The 25,701-nt window shown below is 35.3% G+C and overlaps 2 protein-coding genes across 4 annotated transcripts; one reads left to right on the forward strand and one right to left on the reverse strand.

Moving 5' to 3' along the window:
• The first annotated feature begins 1,041 nt into the window (after positions 1-1,041).
• Positions 1,042-16,452, forward strand: LOC132040021 (ubiquitin carboxyl-terminal hydrolase 18). Its single transcript, XM_059430623.1, has 11 exons — positions 1,042-1,379; positions 4,533-4,713; positions 4,806-4,894; positions 4,988-5,073; positions 5,171-5,333; positions 5,500-5,623; positions 5,925-6,082; positions 6,750-6,834; positions 12,804-13,016; positions 13,790-13,851; positions 15,246-16,452. The coding sequence occupies exons 1-11, from the start codon at positions 1,291-1,293 to the stop codon at positions 16,117-16,119; spliced, it is 2,124 nt and encodes a 707-aa protein (XP_059286606.1). The 5' UTR covers positions 1,042-1,290; the 3' UTR covers positions 16,120-16,452.
• Positions 16,453-17,227: 775 nt separating this feature from the next.
• Positions 17,228-24,149, reverse strand: LOC132040190 (delta-aminolevulinic acid dehydratase, chloroplastic-like). Of its 3 annotated transcripts, none has more exons than XM_059430814.1 (13): positions 24,036-24,149; positions 23,054-23,397; positions 21,749-21,860; positions 21,596-21,669; positions 21,253-21,321; positions 20,721-20,804; positions 20,533-20,602; positions 19,862-19,917; positions 18,853-18,974; positions 18,268-18,339; positions 18,074-18,155; positions 17,915-17,992; positions 17,228-17,596 (listed from the first exon to the last, which is right to left on the reverse strand). In XM_059430814.1, the coding sequence occupies exons 2-13, from the start codon at positions 23,360-23,362 to the stop codon at positions 17,432-17,434; spliced, it is 1,293 nt and encodes a 430-aa protein (XP_059286797.1). In that variant the 5' UTR covers positions 23,363-23,397; positions 24,036-24,149; the 3' UTR covers positions 17,228-17,431. The 3 variants fall into 3 exon arrangements, with proteins under 3 accessions (XP_059286797.1, XP_059286795.1, XP_059286796.1); XM_059430812.1 differs by lacking the exon at positions 24,036-24,149 and adding an exon at positions 23,742-23,874; XM_059430813.1 differs by lacking the exon at positions 24,036-24,149 and having other exon boundaries at positions 23,054-23,732.
• Between the last annotated feature and the right edge of the window lie 1,552 nt (positions 24,150-25,701).

The raw sequence follows: 25,701 nt of genomic DNA on the forward strand, positions 1-25,701 counted from the left end.
TCTTCACATTTTTATGTGTCCTTATTTTCAATAGAAGCTCATATTCTTGAATTCTTTAAAACGTAGGCTGCTTATATCATTTGACCCCACTTTTCCCAAACCCCCAAATACATAATCATAATTTAAACATGGATTGTTACTTTAATTAAAGAAAAAAATCACACTTTATGAATAAGTAATCGTTCTATTTTTAAATAAATTATTTAGAAATTGAATTTAAAATCTTTACTACTATTACAGAAGAGTTACATTAATTTTTAAACTTTAACTATAAATTTGGATATGAAATCTTTAAGTTTTTTGAATTAAGTTTACATATTTAAAAATTAAATAAAAAATATTATAAATCACAATAATGGACAATTTAAAATATTTAAAAGTGATATGAGAAACATTGTAACTTATAATACCTTTCTTATAGTTTTCAAAGATCTAAACTTTAATTTTAAAATATTAAATTAATTAATCTGATTTAGTTCCGATCTCTTGAGAACTCAAACATGACAAGATAGAGAGAGAGTAGTAAATCACAACCATATTTAAATTATGTGACTATTTTTTGAAAATTGTGCAAGTTAATTTAAAAAAATTCAGTTGGACTTAACCATAATAATTTATAGTTAACTTGCTTAATCTTAATTTGTGATAGACAAATTCCTTAACCATATAAAAGACAAGAGACAATAATTTTTTCATTTCAACTATATATGAAAGGGTTGTACTTGGAATTTAGGACTATAAGAATGCTATTTGAATTAATTGAATTATAATTGTTTTCATTACTCACTCCATCTCAATTTATATGATATCATTTGGCTAGGTACAAAATTTTGAAATGTAAAATTCAAAGCAAATCTTAAATATTTGTGTGGACTGTAAAAAATTTAATAAAGTTAAGTTGCTTCTGCAAATAAAATTAAAGCTGATATTTTTTTATCGCAATAGACTAAAAAAATAGTATGTCACATAAATTATGACACATGAAATACTAAACTGTCTTATTTTTCATGTTGGCACGGGCTCGCCATCATCTAGTTTTCTTGAAAATGTCCAAATTTTAGGAATTTAGAATTTTTCCGATTCTAGAAAGTTTCCATAAAGCTCTAGAAACAAGGCTTTTTACTGTAAAGAGGCTTGAAGAAAAGAGTAGTATATAAATTCTATGCATGTGGAAATTCGTACTTACACTTCATTTTCTTGCCACTTCTTTTAACAGTTACTCTACTTTACATAGCGAACAACACCAACACCGCCTCCCACTACTTTAACGACGGTAACTTTGATCGGAATATGGATATTCCGTCACCGGCGGTTGGTTGCGCCGTTTGCGGCAAAGTTACATCTAAGCAATGCTCACGTTGCAAGAAGGTTAAATACTGGTATGTATACTTTACTATATGTTTCTTTTCTGATCAAGATATTGATAATTCGTAGTAGTTGCTATGTGATTAACAATACAAGTAAATTAGTATCAGTGTCATTACATTTAAACAATGCTCACGTTGCAAGAAGGTTAAATACTGGTATTTATACTGCTTTTTTTCGTGATCAAGATATTGATAATTCGTAGTGAATGTGTGATTAACAATACAAGTAAGTTAGTATCGGTAACGTAACATATAAGCAATGCTCACGTTGCAAGAAGGTTAAATACTGGTATGTATACTCTACTGCATGTTTCTTTTCTTTTCTTTTTTCGTGATCAAGAATCAAGATATTGATAATTCGTAGTGGATATGTGATTGACGATACTAGTAAATTACTGTACTTATCTTTTAGTAATAACTAGAAATGCCGCACTAGAAGTTATTTTGAATTAGCAATATAAAAACAAGATACTGAAGTCTTTAATTCGTCTGAGATGGTGTTTTTTTTTTTTTTTTTTTTTGTAAAATCAAAGTGAAAGTTCACATATAATTCAAGGTAAATATTGGTATCTATACTATATTACATGTTTTTTTGTGATCAAGATATTGATAATTGGTAGTGAATGTGTGATTAACAATACAAGTAAATTAGTATCATTTTAGTAATAACTAGAAATGATGCTGTAGACATTGTTTCAAATTGTCAATATATACATATTTGGTAAAAAAGATGCAAGATAGTGAAGTCTTTAGTTTGTCCGAAATGTTGTTAATACTTTATTTAGTGGATGTGTGATTAACAATACAAATAAATTACTATTGTTTTAGTAATAACTAGAAATGCCGCACTAGATATTGTTTCGGATTGGTACATATTTGGTAGAAAAGATACAAAATACTGAAGTCTTTAGTTTGTTTGGAATGGTGTTGATATTATTTATTTTAATTGAAGTGAAAGTTTACATACAATTCAAGGTAAACTTTGATGATTGTTCTTATAACTAGAAATGGGGCACTAGACATAGTTTCGAATTGTCAATGTATACATATTTGGTAGAAAAGATGCAAGATACTGAAGTCTTTGGTTTGTCTAAAGAGCTGTTAGTTTCTCTTTAATCAAAGTGAAAGTTTACATACAATTCAAGGTGAATTTGATGAGTGTTATTATACGGTTTTAACTATGTATTTAGAGATGTGGGATTTAAAGAGGAAACTGCCATAAAATTAAGATATACCTGGACTAGAAATTAGTCTTCTCCTTTTATCTATTGGTTGACAAAAAAAGAAGAAAGGGTTTGGGGGGAATTAAAAGGGAAAGTTGGTAAATTTGTTTAATTCTGTGAAGGATGGAATATTGGAAAAATAATTCGATGGACCAGTTGATTTCCATTCTTAGTGATAGAGTAGCAAATGGTTTTTGTTCATTCCACTTAGCAAGATTTATTTATGTCAGACTCTTTAAATCTTTTCTGATCATTAGGTGGATTTAATATCACTGGGCTCTTATCCTTTTTGGGAATGAATGTTGTTGTTTCTTGAATTCTTGTCATCATCACCTTTATAAAGGGGAGAAAATTGTGGGAATAATAGGAGAATCTTAAAACATGTATATTGAATAATAGCCTTATTTTTTAAGTATACATGAAATGGCAACTGCAATTCCTGCTATCTTTTTTCCCCTTTCTAAATTTACTTTATAATGGTGGTGTACGGTCCATCAGGTACCTGTTGCAGAATTCACCTAGTACCCGCTCTGTTGGACCACTAAACTGGGTTGTATAAGTCCTACTATCTTCTGCTGCCCTCCTATCTTATACTACTGGTAATTAAGCATTTAATAGTAGTGAAATTTTTTTCCAAGTCGGATCACTATAGCCGTATTCTACATAGTAAACTTTACATACGTAATTGTTGAGGCCAAGAGTTCTTCCTCCATGTTGCTCAATTGCAGAGGATTACTCGTGTTATGGGTGGGAGGGGTATCCATAGTAGAATGTATGATAGTGAGAAGAGACAGAGTAAGCATGTTCTGGGTGAGGAGGGATTCGAACCCCGAACCCTGTGGTTTGTAGCCACGTGCTCTAATATCTGACCTATAGACCCTGCCCAGTCTCGTCGAGTACCAAAACAAAAAAAAAAAAAAAAAAAAGAAAAAAAAAAGGAACCTTTCCACCCGTCTGATTTGCTTATTCCATAGGGAATGATGTCTATGAGGTCTTCTGGATAATTTAGTTGAAAACAAAATACTGGTTGTTAGGAGGACAGCTGGAAGTGTTTGTAAGGAGTCATACGCTAGTCTTACACTCTTATGATTTCATGTGTCATCTTTCTTTAGATTAATATCCACTTTACAAGGTGTCAAACACCAAAAGTTAAGTCCAAATTGATAGAGTGCTCTTAAAATTAGCCAACAAGTGGAGTGTGTGGTGTCGGACAAGGGGCATATCTAGCCTATAATTGGGCAGAAGACTAGCAATTTTATGAACCCTGCCCTCTCTCTATATATATTTGTGTGTGTGTGTGTGTGAGTACACGAAGGTGCCTCCTTGCTTTAAAGTTTAAGCTCAAGGGTTGATTTGACAACATCGTCAAATCAACACTAAAGAGAAATTCTACATAAGTAGACGTATATCCTTTTGCGCATCTATCCTTGTCAAATCATGTTGGGATTCATTAAGATCTTATATTCCAGATATTTAGTGCTGAATTGACTGTTTTGAGCTTCTTTTTATTTTGTGTGTTTGCTTCTCTGGGTCAGACAAGCTCAGTTGCAACTTCACTGATAGAGTTGTCGATATACATACATCCTCACTTTTGTACAGAACTGTACCGTCTTAGTTGACTGACTTTTGCAGTAATAGAACTTTTAATTACCTTCTATGAAAAAAAGTTGTTGTTGATACCCGTACATCTTTCTTCACACCAAGCAATTTTGCTAGTTACTTCACTTTACGTATACGGTCTTGCTTTATTTTTCTCTTTCAGCTTTACTTCCACTTTTCTGTCCATTTCCGAGTTCTTCTGGTTTTCATTTCTTTGCTTGGAGTAACCATAATCTTTTTGCTTTTCTTTATATAAATCTGACTCTGAGTGTAGGATAGTGGCTAATTGTTTCATTTCTCTTTCTCTGTCTGTCTCTTTGTGTGTGTCCATTTATCTTTCTAGTTCTGAAGCTTGCCAAAGATCCCATTGGAATTCGGGGCACAAGTCTATCTGTAGAGATTTTCGATCATCTGTTAAAGGTAGTTCTGAGCAATCAGTATCGACTTTGCAAAGGAGGAAGTCTTTTGCCATTTCGCTTGTTCCTTCTAGTGGAAAAACTAAGATACTAAACCAGCCAAAGAAGGTACACATTTTCTTCCTTAATTGGCTTCTTTTGAATACAAATACACATGTACTTTTAAGACCTGACCAGAGTTTGGATTTAACCTATTCCAGGTACTTTTTCCATATGAAGAATTCTTGGAATTCTTTTACTGGGACAATCCAGGCTTCCCTCCTTGTGGACTCATAAATAGTGGTAACAGGTATCTCTAGTTTGGACACCAACTACCAAGAATTATCTACATTTCAGTATATTCTTTGAATTTTTCTAATGTCATTCTTTGGTTCTTATACAGCTGTTTTGCTAATGTGGTTCTGCAATGTCTAACACACACTAAACCACTTGTTGCCTACTTATTGGAGAAAGGCCATCGAAGAGAATGTAACTACGACGAATTAAATAATTGTGATGAATTAACCCTTTGTATTAAATTATTGGAATAATTCCTTATATCATGCATTTTATCTCTTTCACCCAGGTAGATTGAATGGTTGGTGCTTCCTTTGCGAATTTCAACTCCATGTTGAACGGGCTAGCCAGGGTAGGCAGCCCTTTTTAGCAGTTAGCAGACTATCACGGTTGCCTAATATTGGTGGTAATCTTACTTGTGGAAAGCAGGAGGATGCCCATGAGTTTATGAGGTATGTTGTTGTCTGAGCTGAGTTGATGCGTATTTTTGGGATAATGCACAACATGGAAACCTAATTTATCTAGAAGAATGTCTCGTAACGACCAATTATGTAATCATTTGTGTTGTATGGCAGTAAACATGTTTTAGAGTGATAATAAAAATTGCCTGCTTGGTAGGTTTGCTATTGACACAATGCAATTGGTGTCCCTTGATGAATTTGGCGGAGAAAAGGCTGTACCTCCTAGCACTCAGGAAACAACTCTTATTCAGCATATATTTGGTGGTCATCTTCAATCTCAGGTAATCTTTAATCCATGAGAGAAAAAAGATATTCAGTGTGATTGTGATTTGTGCAACGTGAAACAAAATGTTACTAGAAAAGTTTACCATCATGATATTTGTTGTATTGGCCAAACAATTTTCTGTATGGTGCTTTCTAATACAGTGGATTCATATACCTGATCCCCAAGTTGGTTGATTGATAAACATGTGCTTTTTTAAAAAAAAAAAAAAAAAATTCAAGCTGACAGTGTTTACACTTCTGTATAATGTCAATCTTCCTTCCATCTTTTCTGGCATAATGGGCTATTGCTATTTTTAGGTCATATGTACAAAATGCAATAATCTCTCGAATCAGTTAGAGAATATGATGGATCTGACCGTAGAGATTCATGGGGATGCTGAATCTTTGGAGGAATGCTTAGATCAATTCACTGCTGAAGAGTGTATGGATGGTGAAAATATGTATAAATGTGATAGGTATCTTCTTCTCTTCAATCTTGACTTTCTTCTTCAAAAGTTGACCTGTGACCGTTGTCTATACTTTTATATACCAGTTGGTTATTCCTTCAAGGGAAGACATGTCTGTTCATATTCTGCTTATGCAACGCTGATTGTTGTTCTTATTCTCAATGTAAATCCATTTTAATAACATGACTAGCTACGTGGCTAGTACATAAAGTGCCGGTTCACTCTGTCACATCTGGTTTGACCTAATTCCTAGTGGAAAATCTGAACTTTTTGATGCCAGTCTTTCTTTCCTTTTTGGAAATATTCTCAATATTTCTTGTTGGTAGTACTTCTTATGTTAATCATTAAATTAGTCAAGCATCACCTACATTCTTTTTGTGACAGCATGACAGCAGGTGTATCTTTTTTGTGTATACTATATTCTTACTCCAGTGCACCCTTCCCATTTAATTTACCTATAATATCTGGTGTCTTTGGACATCACGCTTACTACAAAATGTTGCTCTTCATGTTTGTGCTCACTGTGTATTCTCAGTTATTGATTGTTTGAAATTATATATGCTTTGATGTGATATTTTAAAGGTTCATCCATTTGTTTCTTCATTGCATCTTCAGTCGGTTTCCTTTCTGTTATTGCTACCCTGCACTAACACTGATGAATGACTTGTTCTTGCAGATGCAATGATTATGTCAAGGCATGGAAGTGGCTAATGATCCGGAAGGCACCAAATATCCTAACAATTGCTTTGAAAAGGTTTCAGGTAGATCTCATTTCCTGTTTGTCTATATTACTCCCTAATAAGTAGTGTTTTTAGCTTATGCACACCCCTTAAGAAATTGCTCGCTCCTAGAAAATTATGAGTGTTTTTACTAACATACCCCTAATTAATGCCTAGAAAAAGAAAAGCTACTTAATGATTCTTGATTATAAATAAGGGTAAGTTTGGAAGAAAAAGATCAATTTCTTCTTGAAATCCTAAAACACCACTTATTTGAAACAAAATAAAAGGCCTAAAACCCTACTTATTATGGAACGGAGGGAGTAGCTCTTTGGCCTATAAACTAAGTTTCATTGATTGGAACAAATGACCACCATCCTGATCACTTTTTCAGCATAGATGAAGATCTGTGCCTAATGTGACAAAACAAGGGGATAGCTTAGTAATTTACAAGGATGATTTGTAGCACCAATAATTCCTAAGGAAAGCAGAACATCATAGAGAATTAAAGAAAGGATACATGTCCAATTTTCAACTCCCTATATGTCATCCAAGAATCATTTTCTCTCTTTCTGTTGAAATGGAATTTTGTTTGCCAAATTGAAGGACAAAGATGCAGATCCAGCGGACAAGTACGCTGCTCTTAACTAATGAAGTCTAAACCCGAAACATGGCTAATATATAAAAGCACCTCAAAGGAGTTAGGTAATCCAGAGGGAAGTACTCAATCCAGAGAAAAAGTGGGTAGTAACAAAGAACTATTGGAAAAAAGTGTGTAGTACAAAGAGCTACTGCATTCCTGATAAAAAGAAGTTGCAGACCAGAAGTTAGAGAATAGACCCCTTAAACCTATAGTTTTTTTCTGGCTAGAGCATTGCAGCCAAAACCACCAAATGTAAAATTAAAAGAGACTTTGATATGTTTGTGTTATAAATAAACCAGCGAGACCAACCGGCAGGGTTGAACTCCGGAAATGAGAATTGACCATAGTTGTTTGATACGGAAGGGATTGAAATACTCCCTGTTTTTCCACTTAAGAGGCACTTGAATCACATAAAGAATGGGCAACTTATGACAGAAGGGTTTTGGTTTGTCTTTTGAGTACGCACCAAATAATAGTTTGAAGGTTGAAGTGCTTACCTAAATGCACCTCTCACTGTTGACTAAACTATTCTAGGATGCAGCATCTTTAATTGTCTCTGTACAATGATAGGCACAAAGGTTTCATCCTTAACTCTCTATGATACTATCGAGGTATATCAGCTTAATTTAGCTAGCTAGGTTTTATAATTAGAATGTGTGACTACTTTCAGTTTGTTTAACCATAGCATATGGGAATCAACATTGTGGATCTTTGGTGTTGAACATAATCTAATCCTTCCTCATAGGTGAAAAGTGACTATTAATATGTTTTTTCAAGCTCTTCATCATTTTTAATGGAATTCCCGTGAGTGATGCAAATGCCACATTTAGTTATGCAACATATATAGCTAGAATGACTTTTTTCAACAAGTCATAACAGCTAGAATCTCTTCTGAGCATTTCTATGGAACTTTGCTCGGTAGCTGTTTTAACATCAAAATAGTACACGAAAAACATAGACACTGCATAGAAAAGAAAGCTGTTGATTTGGTATTAATGATTAAGATTGAGATGTTGATTTGATATTGATGATTAAGATTGATAGCTTAATTTTAGGAATATATTGTATTGATGTAAATGATTAGGAATCGATTGTGTAATATTGTCTTTCCTTATTTAGTCTTAGAACTCATGTATAAGTACCTATTCTTATGGATTGTATATTCATTTAGAAATACGCCTTTTCTTAAATAAAAATCTTCATGGTATCGGAGCCATTGCTTGCCTTTTTTAGGTGAGTTTTCTCCTCGCAAAGGCTAAGGTTTCGTGTTTTATCAAAGAGGTCGAGTTTTTCTCTCTCTTTGTGGCTGTCCGCACAAAAAACTCCTCCCGTTCAGTTCGTTTCTGGATTATTTTTCTCTGTTGGGGTCGCTAGAACATTCTGAGCCTATCCCTATCAGTTTTGATTTTTTCCGATCACCGGAATTAGGATTCCGGCGTGGCAGCCAACTTTCCGGCGATTTTTTTCTGGAATTTTTTTTTCCAGTTCTCGGGTCGTAGGCCTATTCTAACCCTTCCCATCCAGATAATATGGGTGACACTACTTTTGGAGAGACTTTGTCTCAAGATGAAGTTCAACATCTTCGCCGTCTTCTGAACAAACTTGACTCTTCTAGTGTTGCTAGCCCCAATTATGTGCAGTCAGGTATTGCTTTTAATGCTCAGCTTAATTGTTGGATTATTGATTCTGGTGCGAATAGACACATGACAGGCTCTTCTAAAGGCCTTCAAAATTACTCTCCTAGTCCCAAAGGGATTATGTCGAATAGCTAATGGCTCCCTAACCCCCGTCTCCGGAACAGTTCAATCTTTTGTACTCCGATGTTACCTTATCATCCATTCTTCATATGCCTCGATTTTCCTATTAACCTATTATACGTTAGCGCTTTCACCAAAGAACTAAACCGTAGTGTCGATTCTGCTCTCGATTATTGTGTTTTTGAAGACCTTATGGGGAAGAAGATTGGCGGTGGTGATTGCGTGATGGCTTATATTTGATCGATGGAACTCGAGACTGCGAGTCGGCCTTTTTGTAGGAAATAAGGATGTCAACCGAGAAATAATACGGATAAGCGTAGACGGTTGGACACCTATCTTTTTTTGCTTTAAAAAAGTTATACCACGGTTTATTTTCTAGAATCGAGTTTGAATCTTTGTCTTGTGATGCATGTGAATATGCCAAGCACACTAAAAACTCTTATCCTACGAGTGACAATAAAAGCACAATTCCCTTTTCGACTATTCATTCGATGTCCGGGGTCTACTCAAACACTTCCTTTGTCGGTAGTCGATGGTTTGTTACTTTTATCGATTGTTGCACTAGAATGACATGGGTATATCTGTTAAAAGCCAAAAGTGAAGTTTTCTCTGTTTTAAGTCATTTCATAAGATGATTTGTACTCGGTTTGAGGCTAAGATAAAGATATTTCGAATCGACAATGGCACGAGAATGCATAGATAAAACTTTTGGAGCTTACTTGGAGTCTTTTGGGATAATCCATCAAACTAGTTGTCCTTATACTAGTGCACAAATGGGGTTCTTTGAAAGAAAAAATAGGCATTTGTTAGAAGTAGCAAGATCCCTTTTGTTTACCATGAATATCGAAGCCTGCGGGGATGCCATTCTAGTACCGCCTACCTCATCAATAGAATGTCACTTAAAACTCTTAATTTCCGAGTCCTTTAGAAGCTTTAAAGGGTAAAAATGACTATACTGTTCCTCCAAAGATATTTGGGTGTGTTTGCTTTGTTCACGCTAGGAACTCTGGGAAACTTGAACCTAGAGCTCTTAAATGTGTCTTTATTGGGTATTCTCCAACACAGAAAGGGTACAAATGTTATCACCCTTCTTTTAGGAGATTCTTTGTTAGTATGGATGTTACCTTTCGGGAATCTGAGCCCTATTTCAGTATTACACCATCACCTCTTCAGGGGGAGAATTATAAGGAAGAAAAGATGATTTTTCCTAGTTCTATTGTTGAAACTACTGCCACAAGGGAAAGTGAAATTGGAGAAAGAATTCAGGGGGAGACTATTGAAACTACTGCCAAAGAGAAAGTGAAATTGGTGAAAGAATTGTGGGGGAGCTGTTGGGCGTTTGGATAGGCTGATTTGATAACTTACTCAAGGAGAAATAGAGCGAGAAGAAGCCATCATGCAACTTGCCGGCCGAACTTCTTCTCTTACGGTGAATTATCTATACTTCCTAATGAGTTAGATTTGCCTATTGCTCACGGGGAAAGGAGTCGGATCTTGCACTAAACACCCTTTATCTAACTTTGTTTCCTATAATTCTTTATCGCCCTCCTATAAAGCCTTTGCCTTGTCTATTTCTTACGTGTCTATTCCCTGTAATTGGAGGGAAGCTTTTGCAGATTCTAAGTGGAAGCAAGCTATGATGGAAGAAATGAAGGCCTTATCAAAGAATGAGACTTGGGAACTTGTCGCATCACCACCGACAAGAAGTTGGTTGGTTGCAAATGGGTTTTCGTAAAACATAAAGCTGATGGTTCCATTGAAAGGTTCAAAGCAAGATTGGTGGCTAAAGGATTCACTCAGACTTATGGAGTGGATTATCAAGAGACATTTGCTCTTGTTGCAAAAATGAATACTATTAGAATTCTTCTATCTTGTGCAACTAATCTTGACTGGGACTTGCAACAGTTTGATGTGAAGAATGCATTTCTTCATGGAGACTTAGAAGAAGAGGTGTACATTGAGATTCCTCCTGGTTTTGGTACTGAACAAAGTCAAGGAAAGGTATGCAGACTGAAGAAAGCCCTGTATGGATTGAAGCAATCTCCTAGAGCTTGGTTTGACAGATTCTATAAAGCAATGATCTCCTTTGGTTCCCAACAAAGCAATGCGGATCACACCCTCTTTATAAGACATTTAAAGGGTAAACTCACTCTTCTCATAGTTTATGTTGATGACATAGTAATGACAGGAGATGACAACGAGGAGATGACCCAATTGCAGAAGTTGTTGGCACAGGAATTTGAGATCAAAGATCTAGGAAAATTGCGGTACTTGGGAATTGAAGTTGCTAGATCAAAAAAGAGGAATCTTTATTTCTCAAAGAAAGTATATTCGGATCTCTTGAAAGAAACGGTATGACGGGTTGCAAACCGGCGAGAATCACCCATTGAAAGCAATCACAAACTACAAAGCGGAGTTGGAAAGTCAGTTGATAAAGAGAGATGTCAGAGGCTGGTTGGAAGACTTATTTATCTCTCACACTAGACCAGACCAGACATAGCCTATTCAGTCAGCCTAGTGAGTCAGTTTGTGCATGATCCTCGAGATTCTCATATGCAAGCTGTCTTTCACCTTTTGAGGTATCTGAAGTCTGCTCCAGGAAAAGGTCTACTTTACTCCGGACATGGTCACCTCCAAATAAAGCCTTTACCGATGCAAATTGGGCTGGATCTTTAGATAACAGAAGGTCTACATCCGGTTACTGTACACTCGTAGAGGAAACTTAGTCACTTGGAGAAAAAAGCAAAGTGTAGTTGCTAGATCAAGTGCGGAGCGAATATAGAGCTATGGCCCACGGTGTTTGCGAACTTTTGTGGTTACAAAAGTTACTAGAAGAATTGAGATTGTCTGAAAAAAGGAAACTTTCCTTGTATTGTGACAACAAGGCTGCAATCAGTATAGCTCGAAATCCAGTCCAGCATGACCGAACAAAGCACGTTGAAATTGATCGACACTTCATCAAAGAAAAAGTCACGGGTGGTGTCTTGAGTTTATTCCACGTGTCATCAGAAAAACAACTAGCTGATGTGTTAACTAAAGGCCTCAACAAACGGACTTTTCATACACTGGTTTGCAAGTTGGGCATGTGCGACATCTTTGCACCAACTTGAGGGGGAGTGTTGATTTGGTATTAATGATTAAGATTGAGATGTTGATTTGATATTGATGATTAAGATTGATAGCTTAATTTTAGGAATATATTGTATTGATGTAAATGATTAGGAATTGATTGTGTAATATTGTCTTTCCTTATTTAGTCTTAGAACTCATGTATAAGTACCCATTCTTATGGATTGTATATTCATTCAGAAATACAAGAAGCCCTTTCTTCTTGCTAAAAATCTTCAAAAGCGTCTCGTGAAAGTCCAGCTGAAGCCATGTATGATGTTTACAGATTACAGATGCACCGAATTTAGGTCTGCAATGTATAGTTGCTCAAGTTTATCTTATGCCTTTCTTGTTTTCTTGGATAAGTGTCTTTCTCTCTGTTGCCCTCTCCCATCTTGTTCAGTCTAGATTTTTTTTTTTTTCTCTTAAGCAGCATATCGTGGATGAGTCATTGTTTTAGATTTAATAGCATCATCTAATTGGGCCTAATTTTTTTTTTGCAGAGAGGTCGGTTTGGCAAACTAAATAAGATGGTGACTTTCCCTGAAACTTTAGATCTTTGTCCTTACATGATTGAAGCAGGAGATGGCAATGATATTTTCAAGCTGTATGCAGTGATTGTTCATGTGGATGTGTGGAACGCATCATATTTTGGTCATTATATCTGCTACATCAAGGATTTCAGTGGGAATTGGTATAGGTTTGATGACAGTAAGGTTGGCATCTGTTTCCCTGGATTTGTCTCCTCTTTTTTACTTTATGTGTTCTCCCAAAAGAGAAAATCAAGTTTCTTGAGCCGAGAGTCTCTCAGAAACAACTTCTCTAACCCACAAAGCTAGGGGTAAGGTCTGCGCACGCCTCACCCTTCCCAGATCCCTCTCATGGGAATATACTACGTATGTTGTTGTTGTTGTGTTCTCCCAAAAGGTTGATAGTGGTGTGCTCTTCACATCTGAAGGATGTATACTATTTGTCAAGAATGAAGCTTTAGAGGCAACCTTCTGATCCTTTTGGTCTTGTATGGTTTAATAGATGGGTCTAAACTGTAAGGAAAGCAAAAATCTTGTCACATTTTTTAAATAATGTTGAAGCTAGCATATTATGCTTACACAAGTGCTTGGGGTAAAATAATAAAATTGTTTCTGTCAAAGTCATTAATAAGTATGTATTCACGCTTGACTAGCCTTAACCATTCATGAGCTTCCTATAACAAGAAATTCATTTTTGAGACTCTTTGTTATTTGACATTCTATGTCTCATTTTTGCAATAATGTTTAAGCTAGCATTTTACTGACACAAGTGCTTGGGGTGAATTGTAGTAAAGTTGTTTCTGTCAAAGTCTAATAAGTATGTATTCATACTTGACTAGCCTTAACCATTCATGAGCTTCCTATGACAAGAAATTTATGATTCCATACATATCACGCATTTGTCACCTTCTTTTTCCTCTCATTTTCTAATTTTCAAGTCTTAATACAATTCATTTCAGGTTGTTAATGTAGATATTGATGAGGTGCTTTCACAGAGAGCATACCTGCTGTTATATAGCAGGTATCTTCATCCAACCATGGTCTAATTGATCTCTTAAAGCTAACTACTCCTCTGCAAATAAAACTTAACCCTTTTACTTTAAAAAGTCAAATGAGTTTATCTTTGACCATTTCTCAAGTAAATCTATAGCATCTTTGAATTTGAGAGTTGAATTTTATAGTACTTATTATTTTTATTCTTAGGGAGAATTACACATACCTCCTCTGAGGTTTCAACTTGTTACGTATACCTCTCTTCTGGTCTCAAACACGGACTTTCCATCTAACATATTTATGTAACAGAACTATACTGTACTCTGTGAATGGACAACTTGTTTTATAAGTAGCTTCAATTTTTCTTCTATATTGTGTAACAAAACAGACTGATTTTATGCCCCTGTACCTTCATAAGGTAGGGGTAAGGCTGTGTACCACCACCCTTCCCAAACCCCACTAGTGGGATTACACTGGGTACGTTATTGCTGTACATAAAAATGATGATGAAAACACAGATGAAAAATAAAAATTACAAATTAAGCTACAAAATGTAGTTCCTTACACTCTTTTAATCTTGTCCTTTTTTGTTCTTTTATTTTTTGCTATCTTTGAGTTTGTCTTTCCCTTCTTTTTTTGCAATAATTTCAGTTTTAATTTTATATATCATTTTCAAGTATGGAATTATTTGAAAAAGTTGGTTCGAGGATGGAAAGAATGCATGTTCCTATAAAATATGAAAAGTAGTTTTGATACAAATAGCAATAGAACTAAAACGCAAGGGCTAAATTTGTTAACTCGTCAATCAAATAATAGATTTATCACACGAAACTTGGATGAAGGGAAGTTTAATATTAGCTCAGGGGACATACTTAGAGGTTCTTAAGGCTTGAAGAGCGTGTTTGCACCAGTTAGAACGTGGAGAAGTGTATATAAAGACTTTAGAAGTAAATATGAAGTACTAGAAGCTTGTCTTAGAAATTAGGGAGTAAATAATGTGTTTGCCTTAGTGTTTACAAAGATAACATGTCGATTATTAGTTTTAAACAAGCATTAAACAAACTAGGCTTTGTTGGAAGGTCTATGGCACATAAATCAATGCAAAAGGCATCAAAGCAATTCTCAGAATGGTGAATATCTGGTAACATTAGCCTAGGGAATATTGGCTTAAAGGTTCTTAAGACCAAGAATGAGGTACATATTACAAAATGAAACTTGAAGGGACGTATGAAATTCTCTCTTATTCTAAATCTAAAATTAATTTCAGGAAAGTACACTTGAATGTTCTTTTGCCGGTTTTTTCTTTCTCATTTAACTGAATGATGTATGCATCTCACCTTTGCTTGTGTTTGACATCTCATGCTAACCTTTGGAAGCTAACTACTTGGCATCAAATAATCTTGTTGCCTTTGATTTTGACAGGATTAGTGCCAGGCCGACATCCTTATATCCTCTTGAATCATTAAATAAAGAAGACCGTGATATAGTCAAAGCGGAAGTCAAGAAGCATTCCCCACTTCAACCTGTTGATTGTCATAACACAATGGTGTCTCCTGCTATATGTGTTGATTCTGGTTCATTGCCAACTGAAAATAATTCAGAGATAAAGGTTGTCAGGGCCAAAGAGGGCTTGTCCTCAATTACTAACTCTGAGGGTGGAAAGGAGGATCAAGATATGGTGGAATCTGGGGCAAGTCGTTTTGTCTTGCAGGAAGTTCAGGATGTTGGAGTATCCAGTGCAGAAATACAGAAACCTGAAGGGCGAGTCCTTATTTCTGACATTGAGGAAAAAACTGAGACATGTGAAGGAACCAGCAATGAGCCTCTATTAGAAAGTTTGAGTGAGGATTCTGTAGACACAAATGATGAAATGCAGTATGATGCTTCTGCGTCTCCCTCTGCCTCAAGCTCATCTGAAATTTCAGAAGACATGGAGGTCGACAATTCCACTCTTTTGCTGGAGAAGGCTAACAGCGAAAAAGAATTTTCATCTCAAGGCATCCACGATGTGATCCAGAAAACAGATGGATGTACTCCTCCTGGAAAAAAGTTAAAGCCACTGTTAACCCCTGGTTTTCTTGGGAAATGCCCACGGGACGAATGTGCTAGGAAGGAAGTCACAGGGGAAGTCTGTCAGAATAGCACTCTTTCTGGTCCAACGAATGCATGTGCAGAGATGGGCTTGTCTTGTGAAAGTCGTGATGCAGCGGGCAACGAGCATAAGTCTGAGGAAGAAAGTTCACCATCTAGTAATGCTGTGAATGAACATACTGAAACGACACTTGGCAAGATTTAATTCTCTGATCTGCGTAATTGAGCAGCCTGTTCAGATGTTGGACATTATTAAACTAGGATATCATGATGACAGAAAACTAGATGTCCTGTAATCACGGGCCTTATATCAGGTTCTAATTGTAGTTTACGATAGTATAGGAGATTAAAGTTGTATAGATAGAATAATTCTGATTTACAATAGTGTTGGAGATCAAAGTTGTATAGAGAGAAATAACAAAGTGTAGCATTCTTTTCCTTGTCGTAATATAGAGGAAAACATGAGAGGATTTATAAGTTCTGAGAAATTGTGGTCCACAATTTGGACTCTGCTTGATACTTGACTCATTGTTAATTGAAGTCTCCTGTAAATGCCAAGTCTTTTATTTCCTTCAATTTGGACTCTGATGATACTTGACTGTCTAAATTCATTACAAAATCTTGTCTTGTTTGCACGAAGATTCCTATGCAAGGACTCTTCAAATGTACAAATACTTAGACTGGATAGTTAGATGTAGAGAAATTCATTTTGTAGACACGAATTGTACATTCCTTTTACATGAATGATCGAGGGACGAGGGGTATGCATCTTTATGCATTATACAAAAATTGACATATGAAGCCATTATAGAAACTTAAAGAGTTGTTCGGTTTTGTGTGTACTATTGTAAAGTTGCATGCTACATTTTATACCACCAAGGGTTACGGTGGATGGATAAAGATCACTCTACCCTTAACTAAAATTTCCGGGTTCGTGAATGGGAAAAATTCTGATAGGAAGTGCTTCCCCTTTTAATAAAATACAACCCTCCACAAAGAGTATTAATTTAACTCAATATCGATCAGTACCATGAATAATTTTTTATTTTTCAAAATATGAACTTATTTTAATTTATGTGAACCTATTCTCTTTTTAGTCCTTTTAAGAAAAAATGATCTTTTCTAAATTTAAAATAATTTCATTAATCTTCTCATTTTGCTCTTAATGAGAAGCTTTTATAGCTAGAGATTTGAGACCACAATTCTCAAAAGCTGCCACATAAATGTTATGGCATATTTAAGATAATAAGTTTCAAAAGTCAACGAAGAAGTAGATTTGAGTGCAATAGATTGATTTGGAGTAGTCAGTAAAATGCATAAAACGATCAATATACCTTGAGCCCATAAATTTATTTATACAGATAGATGTTGGCAAGAAAAAATGGACAATAGCTTAAGATTATTGTCATCTTCAGCTGTTTTTTCTTTCAAAAACAAGATCTCATAAACTAATATAAAGAGGTCAAGTAAGAATTATTCTCCTTACACAAACTCTTGTTATGTGCTTGACTAAATTCTCACTTCACTCCACAAAGACATCTACCAGCTTGAAGAGCAAAATAGGTCAAAATGATGTCGGCACCAGCTCGGCGGAGGCACATCAACGATTCCATCATCACCCTCTCTTCATCGATCATTTTCAGAACACCACCGGCTTTAATCATCGAGTATTCACCTGAAACCTGTAACGGGAGTATAACAACAATCACACAAAAAAAATTACAGTTGACCAAGCTAAGAAAAACTAACGTTAAATGATTTTGGTGAAGTAACTCATCTCAGACAAAAAACAAAGATAAATGCTTCAGAATTCCACAACATCCTCAAATATTTTATTTTGTTCCGATGAAGCAGCCTAACATAGGGGGTCATCATGTAAAGATTTACAGCACTAACAAAGAAGAAGTTGGCTCTTCAATTTTACAGGCCTAATAGTGAGTCGCGTTAGGTGCATTAAAAATATAATATGAAAGCAACCAAAAAAGGATCATGTGGAGTACCTGATATGCTGCAATTGGCAGAGGAGATTTATCGCGAAGAAGCCTTATAATATCCAAATAAGGCAAACCTGGTTTAACCTGATCCCCAAGTAAAACACCTTTTAATGATACGAGCAGTAATTTCCACAGATTTGCGGCAATAATACAAGCAATACTGACCAGGAGAATATCAGCTCCTTCAGACTCATCTGCTTGCATCTCAACTAAAGCTTCTCTATAGTTTGCGGGATTCATCTGATACCTTCATGTGAAAACGAAGTTCATGCACAAGTAAGATTGTTTTGACTAAATAATGAAAACAAACAATAGCTGACAAAACAAAAGAGTCACTTTGGCTAGTTGTGATGAAATACGTTTTCTTGTCCCCAAACCGTGGATTTGAGTCTAGAGCTTCCCTGAATGGCCCATAAAACGAACTTGCATACCTGCAATAACCAACCAAGCTAAATGATAAAGAAATAAAAAAATTCAAGTGTATGACTTATTGAATGTTCTTCCATGAAGAAGACCAGTTTCTCAAATTGTAAGTATGAGGGATTCTAGAGAGTGATTGCTTTTAAAGAAGGGCAAGTTACACAATTGGCCACTCAGCTAAAAGTCTCAGCTGCTAGCCAATATACATATAATATGCGCTAATTATACATATATTATATATCTGCCGACTTTTTTTTTCAAGCTAGTGGCTATTTAGGTTAACTTCCCATTTAAATGACATGATGGAGAATTTACTATATCTGGTGTTCATCCTTTTCAGTATGGAGATCTATATTGAATTGGCTAATGTGTAGGCAAATGGATCAAAAGAAGGAAAGTAACTCATATCAACAGAATAGAGAGCCAAAATTCTAGGATTAATATATAAGATTTGCAGATCATTATAAAAGCCAGTTAAGGTCAAAACCATTTCGAAAGGAAACATAAGAGTTTTGGAAAATTACTTCGCTGTATAAGACATGATAGACACATGCTGAAACCCTTCAGCATCAAGAGCTGTTCGAATTGCTCCAACGCGGCCATCCATCATGTCACTGGGACTGACAACATCAGCTCCTGCTCTGGCCTAAGGTAAAAGAAGAAAGTCATAGGATCACTTCTTAAATAGAAAAATAAAAATAAAAATTATGTGTTCTTTTTATAACCGTGACGTTTAGGCTAACTTGTGTGAACCTCGACTAATTTCACGGAGTACCTGCTAACTCTCACCAACACAGGTACCGGGTAACTTTTTCACCAAGACTTACACAGATGGGGAGAAATCACCTAGTTTTTTTGCCTCCGCTGGGATTTGAACCTGAGATCTCAGAGTTCCCAACCCACTTCATTGACCGCTAGGCCATAACCTTGGGTGCAAGAACACTTATACTTTCAAGTGTTGAAAAGCATTATATGCCTAGGAAGAAACAAAGTTCAAGAGCTAGCAATATTATTAGGAATGTTTCTTCAATTAAATTTCTCCAAGATATTATTAATCTTTAGTTGTTTTTATTTTAATAATTTGATGTTAAGGTAGTTCTGTTAGTCGTTAGGGGTGATGGTACCTTCTTTTCCCGCGCCTGTTAAGAGTTTGACTAGTAAATATGTTTTATTAGTTTGATTAATTAACAATGGACTAGAAGAGTTCCTCATATGGGAGATTTAGGACACATACAATGTGGTAAGTAACTTCATTATGCCGAATAAGGCAGCTCAAAATCCAGTATATTTCACTTTAAGCAACCAGATCATCTTTTCACTCCAAATTCTTCATTTAAATAATTTAGAACTCTCTATTTGGTAACAAAACTAAGGATTTGCTTGAATCCTAAAGGACCTGAGGTACATATATAATTATTAAATAAATAAAGATGCAAGTCATCTAAGAAAACGACTTCGTATGTTTTCTATTAGTCTAGAAATGACGAGAGAAGCTAGTATATAGTAAAGGCAGGTCATCATGTCTAAGATTACCTGGGCAACTGCTTGCTTACACAACTGATGCACAGTCTCATCATTCATGATAACTCCTGCAAACCATTATTAACTTGTCAAGTCAAACCAACATCATGCAAAAAATGCCGATTAACTTGGTAGGTAAGAAGTGTAAGTTTATCAATAATAAACAGCTGAAAGGTGAATATCGTTTAATAATAAACAGCTGAAAGGTGAATATCGTTTAATAATAAACAGCTGAAAGGTGAATATCGTTTTCTTCTCCTTTATTCCTTTCTTTCTCCTTTTACTCATGAAAAGTCAAGTCCATGATCAAGTTGATATTTCCTATAGTTATTTGTGTCATAACTCCAAATTTTAATTTAGAAAAGAATATATTATTGATAGAGCAAAGAAGATACAGAACTAAGGGTAACAGGAAATTTTCAATTTTAACACTACTGTGTATATTTTCAGAATTCCTGCACAAAAATTCTGGAATGTCTCACCTAGTTTTGATTAACAGATTTTGTTTTAATATAGCATAGAAGGCTCAGCAATACTAAAATGACAATATATCTTATTCACCACGACTTGTCAAACAAAGAAATTTCAGCAAACTTTTCTCTATGAAGTAATTATACCACTCAAGAACTATTAGGTTTTATTAAGTTTGGTTTTAGACTGGTAGCAATGGATAGACGTCTTACCATCTTCTCTGACAATACCATCATGACCATCAGATGAATATGGATCTAAAGCAACATCAGTATAGATAACCTATGAGCATACATCAAACATTAGGACTTTCTGGATTTCCAATGAGGAACATACCGAGAAGGTTACCTCCTTGAATTTGAATAAATAAACAGAAACGAGGCAAGGTATATTTACATACAAGATCTGGGTACTTGTCTTTCAGCAAACGAATTGTCCGTGGCACCAATCCATTTTCATTGTAAGCTTCATCTCCTGTAGGAGACTGAGGACACAAAAAACCAATCATTTACCCGTTTGGACATGAATTTTTCTTTCCTTTTTTTTTTTTTTTTTTCAAAAAAATAAATAAATCAAAACAGCGTTTGGTTATACATTGGACTGTTTTTTGGAAGGAAAAAAAAATTGAAGACAAGTATCAAGTTTGAAAAAGTTGTTTTGACCAGTTTTTCAAGTGAACTTTTTTACCACTCACAAAACTTCTACCTTTTTTCAAGTTAAATGTATGTCAAAAAACATATTTTACCTTAACAAAAAAAAATTGTAAAAAAACATATTTTACCTTAACAAAAAAAAAATTGTATGTCAAAACACAACTTCCAAATATCCTTTTTCAAATACTACTTTTTTTCAAATATCAAATATTTTTTATGTCCAAAAGCCTACTTAATGTCACTCAGATGGTAGAGGATTATTTGTGGGAACCAGAAGACCTTTAGAGAATCTGGAACTTTTGGGAAGAGCACAATGCTATTGACACCAACATCCCTGGCCTTTGAGGCCTACATAAGGACAAGAGTTATCAAATTGCTACACCGAATGCACAAAAAACGGAGAAACAAAAAAAAGAACCTGTACAAACTTATCATAAGTAGTTAAATCTGCAAAGACAGATTATCTGTACCATAACCAAGAATATGATTGATTAGAAGGTTCTCAGATGAGTCATTAGAGTATCTAATGTCTTGTCCAAGATTTTAGTCATTTTTTGATCATGGCCTCAAGAAATGTATGGCCATTACGGAGTATAAAGAATACAGGCAAGATCTCACTAACCTCTTCAATAAGCCCGTGCCTCCATCCGAGCCTATAACATCCGGGCATTGCTCCAATAGGCGCGTCTTCTTCGCCTGCAAGTCTTGTAACATGTGCATTTGAAGAACAGGTAGAGACAGAGATAATTAACAGAGAAAAAACACAAATACTCACCCTCATGAATAAAAAGTGGATATACAAGATTTGCAGGGGTTAAATTTGTTTCCTGGAATGCAGCTCTAACTGCAGGCGATCTCCGATTACGGCGAGGTCGCCGATTGATTGGCTTCACAAGCAAAAGGTGTCATTTATTACAATGCAGAAATAACATTTTCAACGTTGTTTCTCAGTAAAACCCAATACAGTTCATGGATGATTATATCATTGGTCACACCAAACGAGCAAGCAGTGCTGCTTACCACATAAACAACATTTTTTCTGCTTACATTCATGTTGAGGGCAGAAAATATCAATTCATCAAATAAGATTCGACTGCTTAAAAGTCACTACTCATTCCTATAGCAGAAATCACAAAGATCCCCCCAGGTTTTGGGTTATCGCATCACGAGCAGAAATGTAATAGGAAGCCTTTCAAATCAATCTTTACTTTATCTAAGAGCTATAGAATTGACCATTCGGTAATAGCAAACATATCCAAAGAAGCTCTTGCGAGACAATAAAGGAGAAGTTCCTTATTGTAACATTTCAAGATTTCACAACCATGTGTAACGGTTTTAAAGCACCTGTAAAATGTTTGTTCTTTACAAGCTTTTTCCAGTCTAAGTTGCGTGGACTCTTCACTTTCGTTGCCGCACCATTATCGGATTCTCCAAAAATGCTCTAGTTTTGGAGTGTCCGACACGCACCCATCGATATTTTTGAAGAGTCCGAGCAACATAACTTCCAGTAGTAGAAACTCTTGAAAATGTAATCAAATGCCTAGGAAAGATTACAACAACCTTGAGAATATAGAGAACCGGTTTCAGTCCTCTAAAGTTTAATATACTTTACAGAGATTCCCGCCACATAAGTTCAATGGTAAGCTAGTTATCAATCAGAAAGATGCCAATCCGGAACCCAACGATTACTAAGTTATAGTTCTCATCATTTCAAAAACTCAGAAGTGGTACTTAAATGGTAAGTTGGTAACTGAATTGTCACTTCAAAATGAATGCAAGGTAAATTTGTCTGACGACTGATTGTGCCAGGTCAACTGCTGCTATAAATCTACTGAACCAAATAAAATAAAAAAGCAGATATTAATAATTCTTTCCACTGCAATCAACTCTAATCCCCTTAAAAACCAATGTAAGGCAAATTAAGGACAAAAGGCTACTATGTTTACTAGAAATATCAATTTTCTAATCCCTCCAAAGTCAATGAAAAGCAAACTAAGGACAAAAAGCTACAATTTTTCCTCACAACATCCAAAAGACAAAAATCAGTAAATATGACAAGTATGCTAAGCTGGAAACTGACCAGTGAAGACACAACAGGAGTACCAGCCGGTGCAGAAGGCTTGGGTGGCAGCGGTGGCGCTTCAGGCACGTTTCCAGCAACTACAGCAGCCTCACACTCCTCATCACTCAAGCCCATTTTTCTCGAAGCCCCGGGCCCGGACCCGTTGTTACTCCCTTCATCACTAGCCTTTATGGTTAGCATTTGCCTCCTATTCAACCTCATAGGAGGCAGTTTATGGGAAAAATGAAGTAATGGCTTTACTTTCACATCAAATTTCACAGCTCCAATATTATAAGGTGAGTTCAACATTGTTGTTGTAGCCATCATAGCTCAGATAGTACTATAATAGTATCACAGTAGGACTTTAAAAAAAAAAAAGATTTACAGAGCAAATGCATCAATTAACTACAGCAAATCCCTTAGCACTAGTCAAAAACTCAGACATTACTTAAATGTGATTTAAATTTATGTAAAAGACACATTTTTTTAGCATTAATTCAGGCATAAACACCAAATACAGTAACTTTTTTCCTATCCAATAAGACCCTATTAGCTTATATTACAAGAATCATAATTTGAACATTAGAAAGCATAATTCAGCATAATAGCTGGTTCTGCTAAGTTATCTGGAAAAGAACAAGAATAATTCAAATGTGTCAATTAACAGCAGCAAACCCCATTACAAAAGAAGCACATAAAAGATTACATTTCAAGAATTGAAAATTTGAGCATTGGTAAAGCATATTTGAACTTAAGATGTGATATTCTTGATACATTTGCAAAATTCAAGAATTGTCTTCACAAAGAGAGCAGAAAGTTCTCTCACCTTTGAAGGGGGGTGGGGGGTAGGGAGAGGACAGGGGGAGGGGGGGGTTGGGGGGTGTTCTTATCTGGAAGTTAGTAAGATTGGCTAATTGGAATTGGAAGATGAAGTATGATGTGAATTCTGACAAGAAGATAGATTTGTTATGGCATTTTGCATGTCCATAGTCTATTCAACCTGTCAAAGGTAGAATCATGGTTTTATTAGTTGGTAAGTTGCCTCATGATTAGTAAATTAGGATTTGGTGTCAGGAAAGAAAAAAAAAAAGATTAGGATTTGGTGAGATATATTTGGCGAAACACAAAATTTTAAAAATTTTAAAAAAAAGTATTTTTGGCAAAAAATAGTTTATGTTTAATTAATTAATTAAAAAAACACTTTTGAGCGATAGTTAATGTTTGAAGCAACTTTAAAAAGTCTTATTTGTATTTTTCTCAAAAATCTTTTCGAAAAAAAATCTTTTTGGGCAAAAGTTTTTTTTAGTTTACGAAAAAGCTGCTTACTATTTCCCAAAACCACTTATTTTGCCCGAAAAAAGGTCAAACACCTCACTTTTTTCCAAATAAGCACTTATTGAAAAAAATAAGTACTTTTGGGGGAAAAATAAGCTTGGCCAAACAGGCTATAAGATTTGAGCAGCTTTTAATAGGTCATTGGCACTTTTGCCCCCACTTTGTGCTGGCCTTTAATGTTTGCACCTCGTAATAAATAATTTTTTCACGGTGCATAGGTTTATAAGTAGATAATTAACAACCGTTTGAAGGGCAAAAAATAAAGACTAGCCTGCTTGAAGGGCAAAAGTGTAATTTTTTTGCTTTTGGCAATCATTTGAAATATCAAGTTAGATTTAATTCCAGGTCCAAAGTATTGACTAATACTAAGCAAATATGTGGGATTCTTTATGACCTGTTCTTATGTTTTAAGTTTTTATTCTTTTGTATGTTATTTAGATATAAGTTACAAAATCAGCATACATACGTTGATTAATTCGTTGTTTCTAATCTCAAATTGAATGTCCCGTTTACCATTTCAAGAGAGAAACTTACCATACATCATGAGTTCAAATGGTAAAAAATCGATTGATACGTGAGCATAGGATCTTTTTGTGATTCTAGTCATTCTGTTGTTTTTTACTTTTTTTTTTTTTTTTTTTTTTTTTTAGAAGTGAAAAGTTGTATATTGTAGCACATATTTTGTGATTTCTCAATTGTTCAACTTTACATTAACTTTACATTTGATTGAAAGGATTATTATTTGAGTTTACTTCGAAGTTAAGTTAATTCTTGCTAAATGTTATTATAGGGGTTTGGATCACATTCGGTACATATCCCTCTTGTATTATTTGAGTAAACAGATAAAGTCATGGAGCATTTGATTTTCTCAATGTTGAACTTTTTCCTCTTCAGCCTCATACTCACAAAGGTCACACTGAAGTATTCAAGAATGTGAGGAAGATGTTAAATTGATAATGATCTAGATGGATTGAAAATGACTTTGACTTAAAAGACAAATGTTGGCACAGGAAGGTGAGGAAGCAACTTGTCTGGTCTTGCAATGCACTCATTCCCATTACAACTTACAAGAATGAAATGACGCCCCAATTGAACTACCAGAGATTGATAGTGCATTCCCGTTACGACTTACGAGAATGAAATGACGCCTCAATTGAACAGCCAGAGATTGTCTTGAAAAGGCAGGCCCAACCAACCCTCTCCCCTTCCCGTAATCACCTATCTACTCGATTGAAAAGGCAGGCCCAGCCAACCCTCTTCCCCTCCGGCAATCACTTATTTATTCGTGTTCGTAGCTCGGTTAGTGGTCAAGACGGTAATCTGACGGAAAA

The sequence above is a fragment of the Lycium ferocissimum genome, chromosome 12 (assembly GCF_029784015.1).
Source record: "Lycium ferocissimum isolate CSIRO_LF1 chromosome 12, AGI_CSIRO_Lferr_CH_V1, whole genome shotgun sequence".
NCBI lineage: Eukaryota > Viridiplantae > Streptophyta > Magnoliopsida > Solanales > Solanaceae > Lycium > Lycium ferocissimum.

Bases quoted from the DNA above. Each gene is read 5' to 3' on its own strand.
- LOC132040190 (XM_059430814.1), bottom strand. From the start codon at position 23,362: ATGATGGCTACAACAACAATGTTGAACTCACCTTATAATATTGGAGCT. The intron at 21,861-23,053 runs GTCAGTTTCCAG...TTGCTTGTGAAG, and splicing joins CTCCTGTTGTGTCTTCACTG to CCAATCAATCGGCGACCTCG. The intron at 18,156-18,267 runs GTATTTCATCAC...TTTCACATGAAG, and splicing joins CGGTTTGGGGACAAGAAAAC to GTATCAGATGAATCCCGCAA.
- LOC132040021 (XM_059430623.1), top strand. From the start codon at position 1,291: ATGGATATTCCGTCACCGGCGGTTGGTTGCGCCGTTTGCGGCAAAGTT. The intron at 13,017-13,789 runs GTTGGCATCTGT...AATTCATTTCAG, and splicing joins ATAGGTTTGATGACAGTAAG to GTTGTTAATGTAGATATTGA. The intron at 13,852-15,245 runs GTATCTTCATCC...TGATTTTGACAG, and splicing joins TACCTGCTGTTATATAGCAG to GATTAGTGCCAGGCCGACAT.